Here is a 16,573-nt window from a genome sequence, read left to right on the forward strand (position 1 = left end):
GTTGGCGCGCAGGCTTCAGTAGTTGTGGCACGTGGGCTCAGCAGTTGTGGCACACGGGCTTAGTTGCTCCGCGGCATGTGGGATCTTCCCGGCCCAGGGCTCGAACCCATGTCCCCTGCATTGGCGGGTGGATTCTTAACCACTGCACCACCAGGGAAATCCCTCAATTGGACTTTTTAATTAAAATAATGGTAGTCTAACAACCCAAACTGATAACCAATTTGACAGTATTGCCAAAGAAGGGAAACACGTCTTGCCCGTGCGTGCTGTTTTTCCCCTCTTCTAACAAAGGGGAACTCTTGAAATATATGCTTTTTTTTCTTTCAACAGGTTAAGTTGCTAATAGGTGCGTACAGAGTACAGCTGCAATGACCAAAGAATTGGGAGAGTTATTCTCAGACCTATTTCTAAACACTCTTCAAAGCAGTATGGAATTCTGGCACAGCTCACACTTCCAAATTAAAAGTTTCTTCTGTAAGCCTCTTGCATTTAAGGCCTGTCAGTCTGAGAGATGGGGCATGGTGCATCTAACATATAAAACACAGATGTAAGTATTTGTGCCAGTGCTCTGAAATCTAGATATTGTGTCCAGACTGTATGTTTTTCCACAGTGTGGAATGGTTCATATGAGGATTATTTAAGAAAATTAAAACTTTTTTTTAACTTGAAATTTTTTACTAGCCCTAATGAATTTTTGTGTTTAAAAAAAAAAAATCCAGTGGGAATGTTAGCACTAAGTTAATGTGTGAGTTTGCATCCCTTGAAGTAGGACTAATCTAAGGTGGTAGGCGGGTTTGAGGGAGGAGGTCTGATCTTTCCAACGTGCTATTGACACAGATCCCGAGTAGGTGACAACTTTATATATCTGCAGGTTACCCTTTATTGTTTGAAAAGATAGTAAATCAATCTGAGATACAGCAAAAAAAAAAAAACCCCAGAAACCAGACATTATGAGCATAAAAGGGGATATTACATGTGGACTTTATCTTTGTTTTGGAATCCATCAAGTCATTTTGAACAGCCAGATCTTGTTACTTATTTTGAACACTGGGAAGGCCAGCCAGGCTTTGCCACACTCTGCCTCCTGAGAAAAGTGATTGCCCACAGGTCTAATGCTTATATTCTTTCAAGAAATATTTGGCAGACTAATGAATCAAGCTGTCTGGGTTATGGAAATGTATAAAATTGTTAATTTCCAGATTAGTTTTAAAATTGTAACTCAATTGCGTGAGTTACAATTTTAATGAAAAAAATTCAGAATGTCACATACGTCATCCCTCATCATCCATGGGGAACTGGTTCCAGAACCCCCTCAGATACCAAGATCTGAGGATGCTCGAGTCCTTGTGTCATATTTGCATTTAACCCCTTGAGTATCACCCCATATACTTTAACTCATGTCTGGATTAACTTACAATACCTAATACAAGGTAAATGCTATGTAAATAGTTGTAAACACAGTGTAAATTCTATGTAAAGAGTTCCTGGTGTGCAGCAAATTCAAGTTTTGCTTTTTGGAACTTGCTGGAAAATTTTTCTTCTTCCCCGGTTATTTGTTGAGTCTGTGGATACTAAGAGCTAACCCACACACACTGTAGAGATATTTCAGAGCACAACTGCCTTTTCCTACTTTCCTCAATAAAATACCACAATGCTGGTCTTGCTAGTTTCTTTCTGAAGTCTCAGGACTTCAAAACAAGGTGGATACGAAATGTATAGTTTAGCTAAACAATGGCTGGGATTAGACTTTTCAACGATACTGAATGCTGTACTCCTGCTGCATCTAGCCTCACAGCCACGAGATCTATTTCAGCGGTGGTGCACCCTGTCCAATACATGGAAGAGAAATGGGTTTTTAAAAAACATTCCCATCACCTAAAAAGCATGCCTAGGTAACACCTTTACAGGAGCACTAGGAATAAAACCTTGTAGAGCTGTGCAGTTTATGACAGGTCTTTTCATCTGAACTTGCTTCTCTATAGCCCTGGGGTGGGGAAATTCTGACCAGGATGATGAGGTCTTGGACTTCTCCACTCGATAAGGCAGCCAATCGCATCAGATACTTCAGTTAATGCTGCTACTTTGATATTTAAAATAAGTGTGAACAATGACTGCCCTGAAAAAGCAATTCTCCAGCAGCACCTTATCAAAGGTTTGCAGATACGCTAGTACTACCTGTGGAAAGCAAAGCCATCTCCTTGTGGCTCGTGTAGTTATACCGGGCACACAGTACAGAATGCGTAAGTGGAGCGTCACCCTCTAGGCCATGGGCGGGGCCGTAACTTCAAGCAGGATGCATGGCTCTTTGGATCCAGACTCACTGAAATATCATCACGCCTCAGCTATCACTACTTTCCGGTGTATACTGAGGTAAGGACATGATGCGAAGTCGGGTTATCCAATTAATTTAACTTACTAACCATACCACCCAGATCTGGTCACCACTAATTAGTATGCTGCAGTAGAAAGCACCTTACAATCCTTTTGCCTACAATACCCAGTACCAAAGAGCAGTGCCTAGTACCTAATACCCGCCAATAAACGTTGGACTACAGTTGGATGAGGAGTTTGGATTTAGTCCAGGAATACAAGTTACTCAACTTCATACACTATCTTCTCAAGTCATTCCCATCTTAAATTCTTAAATTTGTAGAATGTATTCAGTGGAATGTTAGGAGGTTGCAGTTTGAAGCTCAGGTGCTGCTTTTAGAATTCTACTCGGCAGGGTTATGCTGAGAGCTTTCAGTTACCTTATGAGAATTTACTAGTTCATTAGTAGTAATTTACTACTGTTGGCAAGGTTTTAGCATCCAGAACGTTGACAGCAAGACCTTTAAAAAGCATTAACCATGAAACTCCAGTGTCTTTGCATAAAAACGGGGAAAAACATAAAAGTGCAAGGAGGATGATCAGCAAAGACCAGGCAACAGTAGGACACAGATACAAGGAGAGTACCGCAAGGTGATTTATAAAATGAAATAAGAATTTAGAAAAATTGGGGACTTCCCTGGCGGTCCAGTGGTTGAGACTCTGCGCTTGCACTGCGGGCAGTGTGGGTTTGATCCCTGGTTGGGGAACTAAGATCCTACCTGCTGCGCAGCCAAAAAAAAATGTATATAAATTTATATGTACAAGAACATATATGTAAGAATTTAGAAAAATTTAATATTTCATGCAGTTAGTATGTTTCATAGCATAATACGGTACAAACGCCTAAAGTTATTTTGACATCCTAAAGCTTTACTGAGTAGGATCAGAAGAAAACGGATGGAATCCATACCACTTCCCTCCATCCTCTGCTCACCTGCAGACGGTGTTCCTTTCCAACAAAATCTGGGATTTCCAGGCCTGACTGCTCCCTCCTGGTACAGAAGAGCCTTGCTACTGGGCTGGAAAATGGAATGAGGTTCACAATTCAGTCAGGACCAAATTAAAACAAAATTGGGAAACAGTCATCTGAGCTCCCAGAGAGCCAGCCCCAAGTGGAGTCTAACCCGATCAGCTCCGCTGCTCCACCGCCCAGTCTGTGCCTTGACTCGTGTCCCTAAAAGAAAACCCTCCAGTGGTTTCCATTTACTGGGGGGGGGGGGGGGGGAGGGTTGGTTGCTCTGTGACCATAACATTTGCCAGCATTAGCCAGCAAGTGTACCAGGGGGACGGTATATAACTTAGGAAAACAACCTGGATCAAAGTGTCATAACTGCTCATGTATCCATAGACTGTTATATAAAGTAATAAATTAAAAAATAAGATTCTTCTGGCTCGTTTCTCCTGTGTCATTAAAATCATTTATCCCGGACCTCTCTGGTGGCGCAGAGGTTAAGAATCCACCTGCCAATGTAGGGGACACGGATTCGAGCCCTGGTCCGGGAAGATCCCACATGCCGCGGAGCAACTAAGCCTGTGCGCCACAACTACTGAGCCTGCGCTCTAGAGCCCGTGAGCCACAACTACGGAGCCTGTGCACCACAACTACTGAAGCCCACGCGTCTAGAGCCTGTGCTCTGCAACGAGAAGCCACCGCAATGAGAAGCCCGCACACAGCAACGAAGAGAAGCCCCCGCTCGCCGCAACTAGAGAAAGCCCGCATGCAGCAATGAAGACCCGACGCAGCCAAAGATAATTAAAAAAAAATTTTTTTCTCCCACAAAATGACCTGAAAAGAAAAAACTAATTGTTAGAAAACAGGAAGTAATATTGCATATTTTTGTAAAGGAAGAACAAAGAGGTTTCAGTTATAAAGAAAATAATTTACTGGGCTAGAATTACTGATCAGGAAACCTAAAAAATATTCAAGACCTGAATTTGTATATTCGGCCTATAAAACCTTCTACAACTAGTATTTCATTGTGCCTCAACCCAGAGCAGCACCACATTGTTAAGAAATGAAAATTCCTGGGCTTTTAAACCACAGACTGGGGGCCCAGCAGTCTGTGTTCTGATCCAAGAGATTCTCCTGCACCTTCAAAGTATGAGAACCAACGTTTTAAATAAGATTTCTAAAAGGGGAAACTGTCAAGTTACTTCCTTCTACTAGAATTAAATATGTATTTGGCATTTTATTTAACTTTCATAAAGTTAATCTCTTCCTGGAATGAACAGTTTCTTTTCACTGACCAGAAAATGAGATCTGCAATGAAAAGCAGTTATTTAACTAAAAAAAACCAAAACAAAACAACAAAAAAAACCCCGGAATACTGTTAACCAAAAGATGGCCACATGAAACCACAGCTTCACTATCACAGCACAATTCACCTATGTACATTAGGGGTTTTTTTCCTTATTCGTATATTTTGAGATTATTTCTTCAAATTTTATTTAAGTAAGGAACCTACTTAACAAAACACTTGGAAAATTTAATACCAACAAAATGTCCAAAGAATATAAAGTGATTCTCTGTAAACCTATTTCAAAGGGCAATTATAATTTCATCCATAAAAACCAGAATTACCTGGAGAGGTTTTGAAAACAAAGCATGATAAAGTAAAAGGGGGGTGGAGGGGGCGGAGTTCCTTGGCGGCCCGGTGGTGAGGACTCAGCACCTTCACTGCCGTGGCCTGGGTTCAAGCCCTGGTCGGGGAACTGAGATCCCATAAGCTGTGCAGCATGGCCAAAATTTAATAAATAAAATAAACTGTTGGATCCTACCCCCCCCCCACACACAAACACCCACCCCTGAAGATTTTATTGTTCAGTAGAGCAAGTATGTACCTGGGAATCTGCATTTTCAACAAGTTTCCAGGTGACAGTGATGCGGATCCAGAGACCAGCTTTGAGAACCACGACCCAACGTTAATTTTCTAGAGCTGGATAATAGCGTGAGAAACAGCTGTCACATTTTTGTGCCCATGAGTCGTCAGATACTTTGAAAAGATGACATTTCCCAAAGGTATGGTACCTATCAGTGCTTCTCACTCAGTGTGGACGCACATCCCCTGGAACCACGTTAAACTGGGCGGTCTGATTCGATGAGCCCGTGTGTACCGAGATTCTCACCTTGCGAGCAGCTCTCAGGAAAGGCTGATGCTCCTGGCTCCCAGGACCACAGCTGTAACAAGAATAGATTAGAATCACCATGTAAGGGGGTGGGGGGGGTAGGGAAGAAATAGACTTAAAATAATACTTCTTGCATCTATTAGGGTGACAACATACCATCATCACAGTTCTATCATACAGATCACATAGCGTAAATGATTCTAAAGAATTTTATGTCTTTAAGAAATAATGGAAAAAAACAATAAAATAATAGGAAAACTGTTACCCTCTAAAAAGGTGGGAAGCAGCAAGGGAGAAATGGAGCTAGTGTCCCTAGCTTGAATCTGAATTTATGATATTAAACCATTTTAAGATCACACACTTTCCAAAGGACCACAAGACTAAAATTTTAGGCTTGGAATCACTGAAAAACAAGAGGGATTTTTTTTTCCCCTCGTACATAAGACCTGTGTTAACACATCATTTCTATTCCCAGTCCAGTTTTGCCAGAAGACAAATCAATATACACATTACTACCAGTGGGGAAAGACAAGGGCAATTTGGAGCTAAAAATACCCTCCAATCTTCCTCAAAGAAAAGGGCAGTGACGCTGGGAGCCGCGTAAGAAGACAGGCAGAGAAGCAGAGGTTTTAACTGTGCCATGAGCTATGCAGTGTTATCCCACTGACTCTGACACGGGGACCAGGAAGAAGGACAGAGGGAGCTGCTACAACAGGTGCTGACCTGAAGGGAGACTCCAGCGTTTCCTGTCTCTCGACTTCGGTTCACCCCGGAAACCAAATTTCAGGTAGCTTCATCCATGTTTTCTTTTCTCCTAGGATTACAATAAAATCAGACTTAGCCTCTTAAAAACAAGTTTCAACCATCAATTAAAAAACAAGCGATAACTCACTTCCTACAGTCCGTGACAGGAATCAAGTTCCCTTAAGATGCCGTTTAGTCTTTACCTCATCTGATTATGTCCATTCAGTAAGGATTTTCCTTTCATTTCCTCTAAGAACATCAACTGACTTAAAATTCAGCTAAATTTTGTTTCAGCATCAGAGTAAACACTGTTAAATCCACGACGCTGAACGTCTCCCTCTTATTTTCCATAGGTCCTCTCGTCTGGACTGCTGGTCCCTCAGCACACCACAGCCCAAGACCCTTATAATCCAAAATCCTACATAGGATCCTGATTCCTATCCTATGTACAAAATTTTACTCTGCTTGTACCAAGGCAGGGCACACAAACGTGTCTGCTGTGCTCCACTAGAAGATGACCTGCTTACCTACCCAGACAGCAGGCACTCCAGATTTTCTGCTGAGGTCCAGGTTTATGTTTATTGTTACCTCATGCCTATGAAATGTGTTTTGTAACATACCTGAAATATCAGCGCAGTAATACACAATTACAACTGAGAAATAAATACCCAGCTTTGGGCTCAATATTTTTAAAGTGAGGGTACATGACCCAAAGATACTGGAAATAATTATCCTAAATTGGCAGTTTTCAAAACTCATTTGGGTCTCAAATTCACCTGAGAATTGGATGAAAAGTATGACCCACCCCCGCCAAAAAGTACGTGCAAAAATTATGTACACAAAATTCTGCATGTGAATTAATCAGACTCATAGATTCCACTAATACGCCACAATGATCCAATAGGATCCATGGTCCCACTTTAAAAACCTTAAATATTTTTTCAAGCAAAGCATGCCATAAATCAACAAAAATTATCTCGCATATTATTTCCATCTGCAACTAGCATTCTTACACTGGTTTTATAACTGTATCACTTATATATACTTTGCCTTTGGTAAAGTTAAGGATGGACAAGAAGAATAAATGGAACCATAAATCAAACTGGACAACCGGATTACTTAATTCTTAAAGACACAATGACACCAGGTCTACTAAAAATTTTAATGGTCTTCTCAACTTTTCAAAAATGTGAACCTGAAAGTTTTACAAAGCACTAACTACGCTGAAACCTAGAAAGGTAATCTCCAGAACTGAGGAACTTCTAGTTGCCAAGAGTCTTTAAAAGGGTAGCTTATCTTAATCCTTTAATAGTAAAAAACAACCACTAGAGTTCTGTTTAAAGAGGTGGTACTATAACTAAGTGGCCAGGTTTCTTGTGCACTGGGTTGTAACCAACTCTAAAAAGACAGTTACGGATGTGCTGGTAACACACCCATCCAGTGATGCTCGTAATATGGAGCTAAGAACCTGGGAAGGCCTAGAACGTTGATGCACTTTCCTATTTCTGATCCTCAAGAACACCCAAATATGAAAATCAACCAACAACTGCATTTAAAGAAAAGGTTTTCTTTTTTTTTTTTTTGGCTGTGCCACACAGCTTGCAGGACCTTAGTTCCCCGATCAGGGATCGAACCCAGGCCCGACAGTGAAAGTGCCAAGTCCTAGCCAATGGACTGCCAGGGATTTCCTTAAGAAAAGGACTTCAGCTGAAATCTTAAGCCATAACTGTAACAAATCTATGTGGCAAAAGTAGTCTGCTTTAAATTAATTTTAGGATAAAACTGAGTAAGAACTGAGTGAGTTCATGTTTGATTTTACCCTCTCATGCCAACACATCTGAACTAGTTGGTAAAAATGAAAGAAGAAAAGGCTCCTCCAACCACACCCTAAGACTTTTTTCATATAGTCAGAAACGTGAACGGCCAATACCACAGGCACTTTTCTGATGACTTTTCTGAAAGAATAAAACATTAAAACTACAGAAGGCACATTCTTAATGGTCAACTATGTACCAATGTACCTAATATCTCATTTTCCACTGAGTACACAAGTCAATCATTAACAAACTACATAGTCTGTATCATGTAATATAAATTATATATAAATAACAGAAGTACACTCTAAGAAATAACTATGGAAGATAAATACTACATAATTCAACAAGTATGGAGGCCGAGGAATACTCTACAAAAGCTCTTCCAATTACAACACATGAATTGTAAAAACCCAAGAAACAGGATTTTAATAATGACTCAAATTGAAAAATACCTTGCCAGAAATCAGCCTAAAAGGTAATGATCTCCTCTGGAGCAGACTCCCGTGATATCGAACCATAAAGGAACCACATTCTTTATTAGCTTGTTCTGCAGCAGGGCCTCCTTCTGAGAAACAAGTTCTGAAATTTGTAGGTATGGGGGAGGGGACGTCCACATGATCAAAGTCACCATCCGAGATCTTTCAACACACAACAGTGTTCACAACTGAATGTGACCCTCTGCCTTGATGGCAAAGACACAGACCACAATAGCGGCTGCTAAAGTAATAAATAAACCAAATGCTATTACTACAGGCAATTCACAACAGCCAAAATATGCGGTATACTTGGCACTGGAATAAGTTTACTTTTCTGTTACCTAACATTCTCTTTAAGCAACAAAGAATATAGAGAGATAGTTTGTGACTAAGAGAACAATACATCAAAAATTCAAGTCATCATTTCCCAAGGAAACTTGAAAAAATACCCATGAAAGCTGTAAACCTGTAAAACCCATGCTAATACAACTACAAGTTCTTCCTGCTTTTTGATGTAATACAATGTAATACAACTTAAACTGATGAACAAATAAGAAAATATCGGAGCTTCCCTGGTGGCGCAGTGGTTAAGAATCCGCCTGCCAATGCAGGAGGCACAGGTTCAAGCCCTGGTCCAGGAAGATCCCACATGCCACGGAGCAACTAAGCCCATGTGCGCCACAACTACTGAGCCTGAGCTCTGGAGCCCACGAGCCACAGCTACTGAAGCCCGCGTGCCTAGAGCCCATGCTCCACAACAAGAGAAGCCACCGCAATGAGAAGCCCGCGCACCACAACAAAGAGTAGCCCCGGCTCGCCCCAACTTGAGAAAGCCGCGCACAGCAACAAAGACCCAAGCCATAAATAAATAAATAAATAAATAAATAAATAAATAAATAAATAAATACTTCCAATCGACTTAATTAATTAGAAGGCTGACAAATTTTCTCAACATGTTTTTCACATGACTCTTTTGGGTTGAAAATCTGCAATAAAAATAACAAACTAAGGCTTTGATTTTCTATCAAATCCATGGATTTTCCACCCAAGTTATCACAAGTTGCCAGATATCACAAGTTCAATTATGTAATAAATAACTTCCGTCTTTCAGCTGGTATTATACAAAAATCCATAATATGAACATTCAATTTTGGATTCCCAATATCATCTGGCTTTTCAGAATTCTAATAAAGCTACCTAATCTTTTTAAAAAAATATCATAGGTTATACATAGATCGGTGAGTCTCACATCAGCCGGTAATGAAACCACACAACCTAGTTATAAACAGCAATTAAGAGCATGGTGAGTAAGAGAAGGGCAAATGTACTTCACAAAAAAAGGTCTCCGAATGGCCAAAAGTATATGGAAAGGTGTTCGACATCAGAAGGTACAGAGAAATGTAAATTAAACCACAGTGATATGCCTCCACACACAATAATGGCGAAGACTGACAAGACTGACAACACTGACGCTGGCAAGGATCCATCACTGCTCGAGGGGTACGAGGCCGCGCTGACTATGGAAAACTGCTTGGCTGTTTCTAAGAAACAAACACATACCCTACACTCAGCAACTCCACTCCTAGATATTTTCCCCATGAAAAATGAGAAGTGTGATTTGTAGAAGAATGTTCATAGCAGATTTATTCTTAATAACCCCAAACTGGAAACTGCTCCAAGAATATATCAACAGGAGACTCAACAGAGTGTGGCATATTCACTCAGTGGTAATAAGACACATGCAACAACATATGTGAATCTCAAAAACACTATGTCCAGTGAAAAAGGCCAGAGGCAAAAGTGTATACATTGTAAGATTCCATTAGTATGAAGTTCAGAAATGAAAACTAACATATGATCAAAACAGACAAATTGTTGCCTCTGACACAGAATGGATGGACTGGAAAAGAGCACACAAGTTCCAAAGTTTATGAAAACTGAGGCTGTCAGTTTGTTTTGCCAAACAAAACTCACAAATTTTGCATAACAGGCAAGTCCAAATTTTTAAAAAGCAAAATTTTAAGTATTTTTAAATTAAAGAATCAGAAAAGAATTTATTTTAAAGTTCACGTAGCAACTCAAAATTAAAGGGTTTCCCTGGTGGAGCAGTGGTTAAGAATCTGCCTGCCAATGCAGGGGACACAGGTTCGAGCCCTGGTCCAGGAAGATCCCACATGCCGCAGAGCAACTAAGCCCATGCGCCACAACTACTGAAGCCCGCGAGCCTAGAGCCCGTGCTCGGCAACAAGAGAAGCCACCGCAATGAGAAGCCCGCGCACCACAACAAAGAGTAGCCACCGCTCGCCGCAACTAGAGAAAGCCTGCACAGCAATGAAGACCCAAGGCAGCCAAAAATAAATTAATTTTTTTAAAAAAAGAAATAAGTATGTAAGATAAGGTCATGTTCAAGTAAAGAGGTAAGAATCATCTATCACTGATAAATATTACGTAACACTGAAATCTGGAAAATACTGAAGAAACAAATCAAAGAGTGAAACTTTTTCTGTTTTAGGCACAAGGCACATTTATTTTTAAAGTTTCTTCAGCTTTGGGATTTCACTGTTGGTCCAATGGTTAAGACTCTGTGCTTCCACTGCATGGGGGCACGGGTTCAATCCCTGGTCAGGGAAATAAGATCCCACATGCTGCACGGTGCAGCCAAAAAAATAAAATAAAATAAATTCAGCTTTATTGAGGGCAACTAAAATTTTCAGGAGAATAATTCACTGATACTACATGCCATCTTTTTCCTCAAACGTCATACATAACATTTACTGTAGTTATCAACATAAAGTTCAGCAAAGACTCATATAAAATCTAATAAAGTACAAATTGATAATTTTATGAAACATAATTAGTGCCTCTAAGAAAAGTTAACATTAACTCAGTTTCAAAGGCCCAGACCTGTATCTATTTGCCATATCTGCAAGGCAACTGTGATGAGAGAAAAAAGGCCTTGGAAGTGAAAGATACCACTGAAAATTTTCAAACTGAATTTTGTCCCCAAATTCCTACGAAGGCATTTCTAGTTAAACAAACAAACAAACAAACAGAAAGTAAAACTGTTCAAAAGGAAAAAACCCAGCAGCGTTAACATCTTGCGATCACCTAAGATTTCTCAAGTGCCCAAAACCCAAAAGGTTTTCTCAAAGAAAACCTGCCTCTGTGGTCGCATAATGAGGTTAAGTTTTAAAAACAAGTTCAACTACATCAACAAAAACTGCATTTTTAGTTCAAGATGACATGATCATTATGAACTTACATGTTCAGCGTCCACGGTTTTCTGTAAAAGTTCAATATTCCAAGTAAATTACTGCCACATCGAAGAATCCCACAGTAGTTATTTCACGAATTAACCATGTTCATATATAATGAAAAGGAACTAGAATGAACTACCAAATGATGTGATAATTATCAGATTTTTGATAATAAGTTTATTTTTCAACATATACTTAAAACCACTTAAAAACAGCATCTACTGTTACTTACTTTGAAGATACCATGTAAATCAACAAACTAGGAAAAACATTACTGGCAGAATCCATTATGCGTTCATATGCAGTAAATAACATCACAATGTTGTACTGGGGAGAAACTACTCAAACACCAAACAAGTTTAATGTGAATTGTTGTGAGCTGATCATCTATTCAGATGTACTTAAATACAGGGTGAAAACAGGTGCTGCGCTCTGTCAGTGGGGAGGCCAGGTGCTCTTTTGCCCTGGGCACCTTCTACCAAGCCCTCCTTGCTGGGAACCGCTGCTGAGTTAGTGTGTCCTGAACGGTATTTACATGAAAATACACTGAGGTGGTTAAACATTTTAATGCTTTGTTCTGAACACAAGATGCCAACATTTCATCTAAAAAAAGGGACTGAAAAGTCTAAAAACGGAAGGGAGAGTTTAAAACAAAATTTTGTCATATATTTAAAATGCACAGAGTGTCCTGGTTACTGATTACCAGAGTTTGAGAAATTACTAAGACTGTGCAAACCAGGCACAGAACCCATAAAATACAGCCATAAATCTCACTTAACTTTTTGCGACTCTACATCATTTGAACATGCAACACACCCGCCTCAGCAAAGCTCAGAGGCTGCCCCCTGTCCCGCTGCTCGGCTGGGGACCCCGAGCCCCCTCCTCAAAGACAGACAGGACCTCCCAAGTGGTGTGGGTGCCTCAGAGCCCCCTCGACTCCCTTTTTTAGACCATATATGCTACTTCCCGCTTTCAGTCACCACGAAAGCTTACGAGAACACTCAGCTTTGACAAAAAACTGTGATATTAAAAAAATCTCACTTTGACTTAACTCCAGTGTGAGCCTGGAAAAGCTGCCTGTTCACAGATTCAACAAAATGCAGCGAGCACATGCAATGAGAGCCCCCACACCTTAGGGAATTCACAGCAGCATCCCTCAATACGGTGGTTCAGAATCACTGAATTCTAACAGAAAAAAATGGAATTCAACTGAAACTGTTCACGTTACTAATGCATGAGCACTCCTACTGCAGTAAAGCAAAAAAGAGTAGGCAGGCGTTTCAACAGACTCCCCAGAAATCAGTCTGGAATCAAAGGCACAAAATACAGAAGAGCCTGCGCGCAGCAACAAAGACCCAACGCAGCCAAATATAGAAAGGAAGGAAGGAAGGAAGGAAGGAGGGAGGGAGGGAGGGAGAAAGCGAGATGAAATAACTCGAGCTTTGACCACTGTAAATTTGTGTGCGTGTGATCATCTAGCTATATCCAAATGACTGAAAAATAGGAAACTTAAATGGTATCTAGGTTGAAAATCAGACTCAAGTTTCTCCTTCCGTTTCCTGGCTACAGTTCAGTGGGGCCCATAGGTAACCTCCCTGTGTGTCTCAGGGGGCACCTGCCCCGAGCTGCCCTGAGCATTAAACAGACACCTTTTATTTATGACCATCAATGCGGTGCCCATCTACTCTCCCTCCTCTTCCGTATCCCGGTCATTAATAGCCTTGGTGGACCAAGCCCAGCTACCGTCCACCCCTCTGGACTGGTCTGAATGGTCTGCCTGCCCCCTGGGGTCTCCTTCAGTCAAGTCCCCGGGGCCGCATCACTGCCCAGCCCAAGCCTTTCCTACAGCTTCTCCTTTCATCACGTGAGCCTTGTGGCCTTGGCACATGCTGCTCTAGTCTTGTGTTCTCAATGGGCCAGAACGGCCCCAAGAGGGAGCAAATGAGTTAGATGGCAAAAATCTTAACTCTTTTTTTTTTGTGTAAAGCACAAATACAGTATATAAACAGCTATTTGTCGTGCTGAAGTTTCACTGAATGGGAGGCTTGGCGGTCTCAATCAGACAAAAATGGGAAAAAAAGAGGGCTGAGAACATCCTTGGGCTGGTTCACTCCATTCCCAGCCACAATCCCTTCCTTGCTAAATGGTACGCCCTCAGCTTGAACTGGGCTCGCCTTCAAGTCCAACTTTCCAAGTCTCCTCCTCCTGTCACTCACATCAGCTCAGAAGCCACCTCCTGCCCGGGGAGGCCTCCCCGACCGTCCGAGCTAAAATGGACAAATATGTCTCCCCAGCCCAGTGATGTGCACTCCCGGCTGTGTCTACGGCCCTGGCCCAGCCACACCACGTGCTGGAGAACACTGCTCGCCTGCTCTAACACCCACGACACATGAGGAAACAAAACCACCTTTCCTCTCTGGTCACACCTTGGAGAGAGAACACTTCACAATGACAATGGATACTGGAAAAAGTGACCTGTGACTAAGGCGATTCCCATTTTTCAAATAGCAAACTGTACTCATTCAGTCCTTGGGTGTACAAAGTACACATAATTACTACTATCTTAAGAGACAGAAACTTTTTAATTAAAAAAATCATTTCATTTTGCTATGAAGTGTTCAAATTTATATAATAATTCACTGAATAACAAACCATAATTCTTTGGGAATGAACACAAGTGTTTTTTAATATTTTATTAATTCTAGGTAAAGCTAACTTAAAATACAGCTTAGAGACTCCACCTTTTAGGTGTGTAAATGAAGTATCTCCCCCTCCAGTATTTCCAAGTAATATAAGATTTAAAATTCAAAGTGAAATTTTAATATGAACAGCAAAGGGGAGGGGAAGGATTCTTCTAAAAGAAAGACTTTTCGATTCTTCCTATTCTTGATATTTAAGAAAGGAACTTCAACTCAGGCACACCAATGTTAACAATATTCATTCCCATCGCTGAAGAACTGTAGAATTTTTTTAAAATGAAGATTTCTGAATTTGAGTCAAACACCCTCCTCTATCACAAAGAACACACTGAGCCATCATTAAACTCACGCGGTACCTCTAGGAAGGGAAACTGTTAATATTCACCACGTCATCTAAAACTCTAACATACAGAGAACTCTCCCCAGGACATTAACACAGTTTATTTAATGAAACAGGCATCTACTTATGTAACCTAATATTTAAAACACAAGAATTCTTGCAATTCTCATTAGCCAACTTTAGACTTCTTCAAGGCTCTCCCCAGTTCACTCGTGTAATTTCTCTTCCTAAACTTTTACTACTACCTGCAATGATGCCATCAGTTCTTATCCACATCTGACCTTTACTGACTTTATGCCCTTGGCTGGGGACCAGCGGGAATAACGTTAAGTTCTCACTGTCCACAGTAAGGACAGGCAGCACAGCATCTAAAAAACATTAAAGGGACTTCCCTGGTGGCGCAGTGGTTAAGAATCCGCCTGCCAATGCAGGGGACACGGGTTCGAGCCCTGGTCCGGGAAGATCCCACATGCTGCGTAGCAACTGGGCCCGTGTGCCACAACTACTGAGCCTGCACTCTAGAGCCCACGAGCCACAACTACTGAGGCCACATGCCACAACTACTGAGCCCACGCACCTAGAGCCCGTGCTCAGCAACAAGACGAGCCACCGCGATGAGAAGCCCACACACAACGAAGAGCAGCCCCCGCTCGCTGCAACTAGAGAAAGCCTGCGCACAGCAACGAAGACCCAACGCAGCCAAAAATAAATAAATTTTAAAAATAAAAAACATTAAAAACACACATACCCAATGACCAAGTGATTCAACTAGTAGAAATTTTACGCTATAGACATATTCACACACATGCTCTATCTCATGTATCCAACAACATGCTATAAAGCATGTAACGGGGGGAAAACGAAGTATCAGTGAAACACTGTCCCCAAAAGATCTGGTAAACATACCTAACAATGACCTACCAGTAAGTATAAGAAGAGAGAGAGGGATCTCTCTTATACTCACTGAATTAGAACAATATCCAAAACAGAATATTGTGAGGCAAATGGTAAAGTGTATACAGTGTGCTTACATATGTATTAAGAATGTACACAAATATGCCTGGGAATGCACAGAAACTTCCGGAAAGATACATAAGAAATTAGTAACCACAGCTGACCCTGGAGAGAGAAGCTGGGTGACGCGTAGACAGCACGAAGAAATTTTCACTGTGTACCATCTTTCATTTCCACGTTTGTGTACCAGATGCATATTATTCAAAAAATTCAAAAATATATTGAATTAGTTTATGCCATCAATAGTATTTGAAGGCTAGATGATTTTTATTAGATGTTAATGCTTTCTAAAATACAATGGTGTGCAAAGGATTATTTCTAGATCTCCAAGAAGGGCTTGAATGAGGCTACAGAACAGGGCCTATTTAGGTTAACTTTTAAACTTGAGGAATAAGAAAATAGGGGTTAATCCACCCCTGGTTTCCACATTGCTTCATGCTGGCCATTAACCAAGTATGAATAAAATGAGTAATTTGTATTAAATGCCCATTTCTATAAAATGCTTTTGTCTGTAATTAATGAATGCATTGGCAGTATTCTATAAGGCCTTAAAGGCTTCCAATATGAGACTCAGTCCACCAAAAGTTCCAAGGTTGACCTAAACAGCCATCTACAGATGTGTAAAGGGTGTACCAGCCCCCATCCTCTATAATTTTTGCACTGGTGAACTATTTGTTTCATACTTTCATTCATCAACTGGTGCTTACTTTGTTGATGACAATCAGATTCT

At 40.9% G+C, this 16,573-nt stretch overlaps 2 protein-coding genes across 5 annotated transcripts in view; one reads left to right on the top strand and one right to left on the bottom strand.

Moving 5' to 3' along the window:
* The window catches only part of MPHOSPH8 (M-phase phosphoprotein 8), a 53,436-nt gene extending 48,214 nt beyond the window's left edge, over window positions 1-5,222 (top strand). For both annotated transcript variants that reach the window (XM_079903352.1, XM_079903353.1), the window contains exon 14: window positions 331-5,222. In XM_079903352.1, the coding sequence (XP_079759478.1) occupies window positions 331-372 (42 nt within the window). In that variant the 3' untranslated portion in view covers window positions 373-5,222. The remainder of the gene's footprint in view (window positions 1-330) is intronic.
* Window positions 1-16,573, bottom strand: part of PSPC1 (paraspeckle component 1) — a 92,803-nt gene that overhangs the window by 3,633 nt on the left and 72,597 nt on the right. Inside the window, exons 7-10 of one of the 3 annotated variants that reach the window (XR_013824920.1) lie at window positions 6,220-6,310; window positions 5,497-5,548; window positions 5,212-5,306; window positions 3,305-3,389 (exon numbers count right to left, since the gene is read on the bottom strand). The gene's annotated coding sequence lies outside the window, so the exon portion shown is untranslated. The remainder of the gene's footprint in view (window positions 1-3,304; window positions 3,390-5,211; window positions 5,307-5,496; window positions 5,549-6,219; window positions 6,311-16,573) is intronic. The other 2 variants (XR_013824919.1, XR_013824918.1) reach the window with 2 other exon arrangements.

The sequence above is a fragment of the Stenella coeruleoalba genome (assembly GCF_951394435.1).
Source record: "Stenella coeruleoalba genome assembly, chromosome: 18".
In the NCBI taxonomy this organism is placed as follows: domain Eukaryota; kingdom Metazoa; phylum Chordata; class Mammalia; order Artiodactyla; family Delphinidae; genus Stenella; species Stenella coeruleoalba.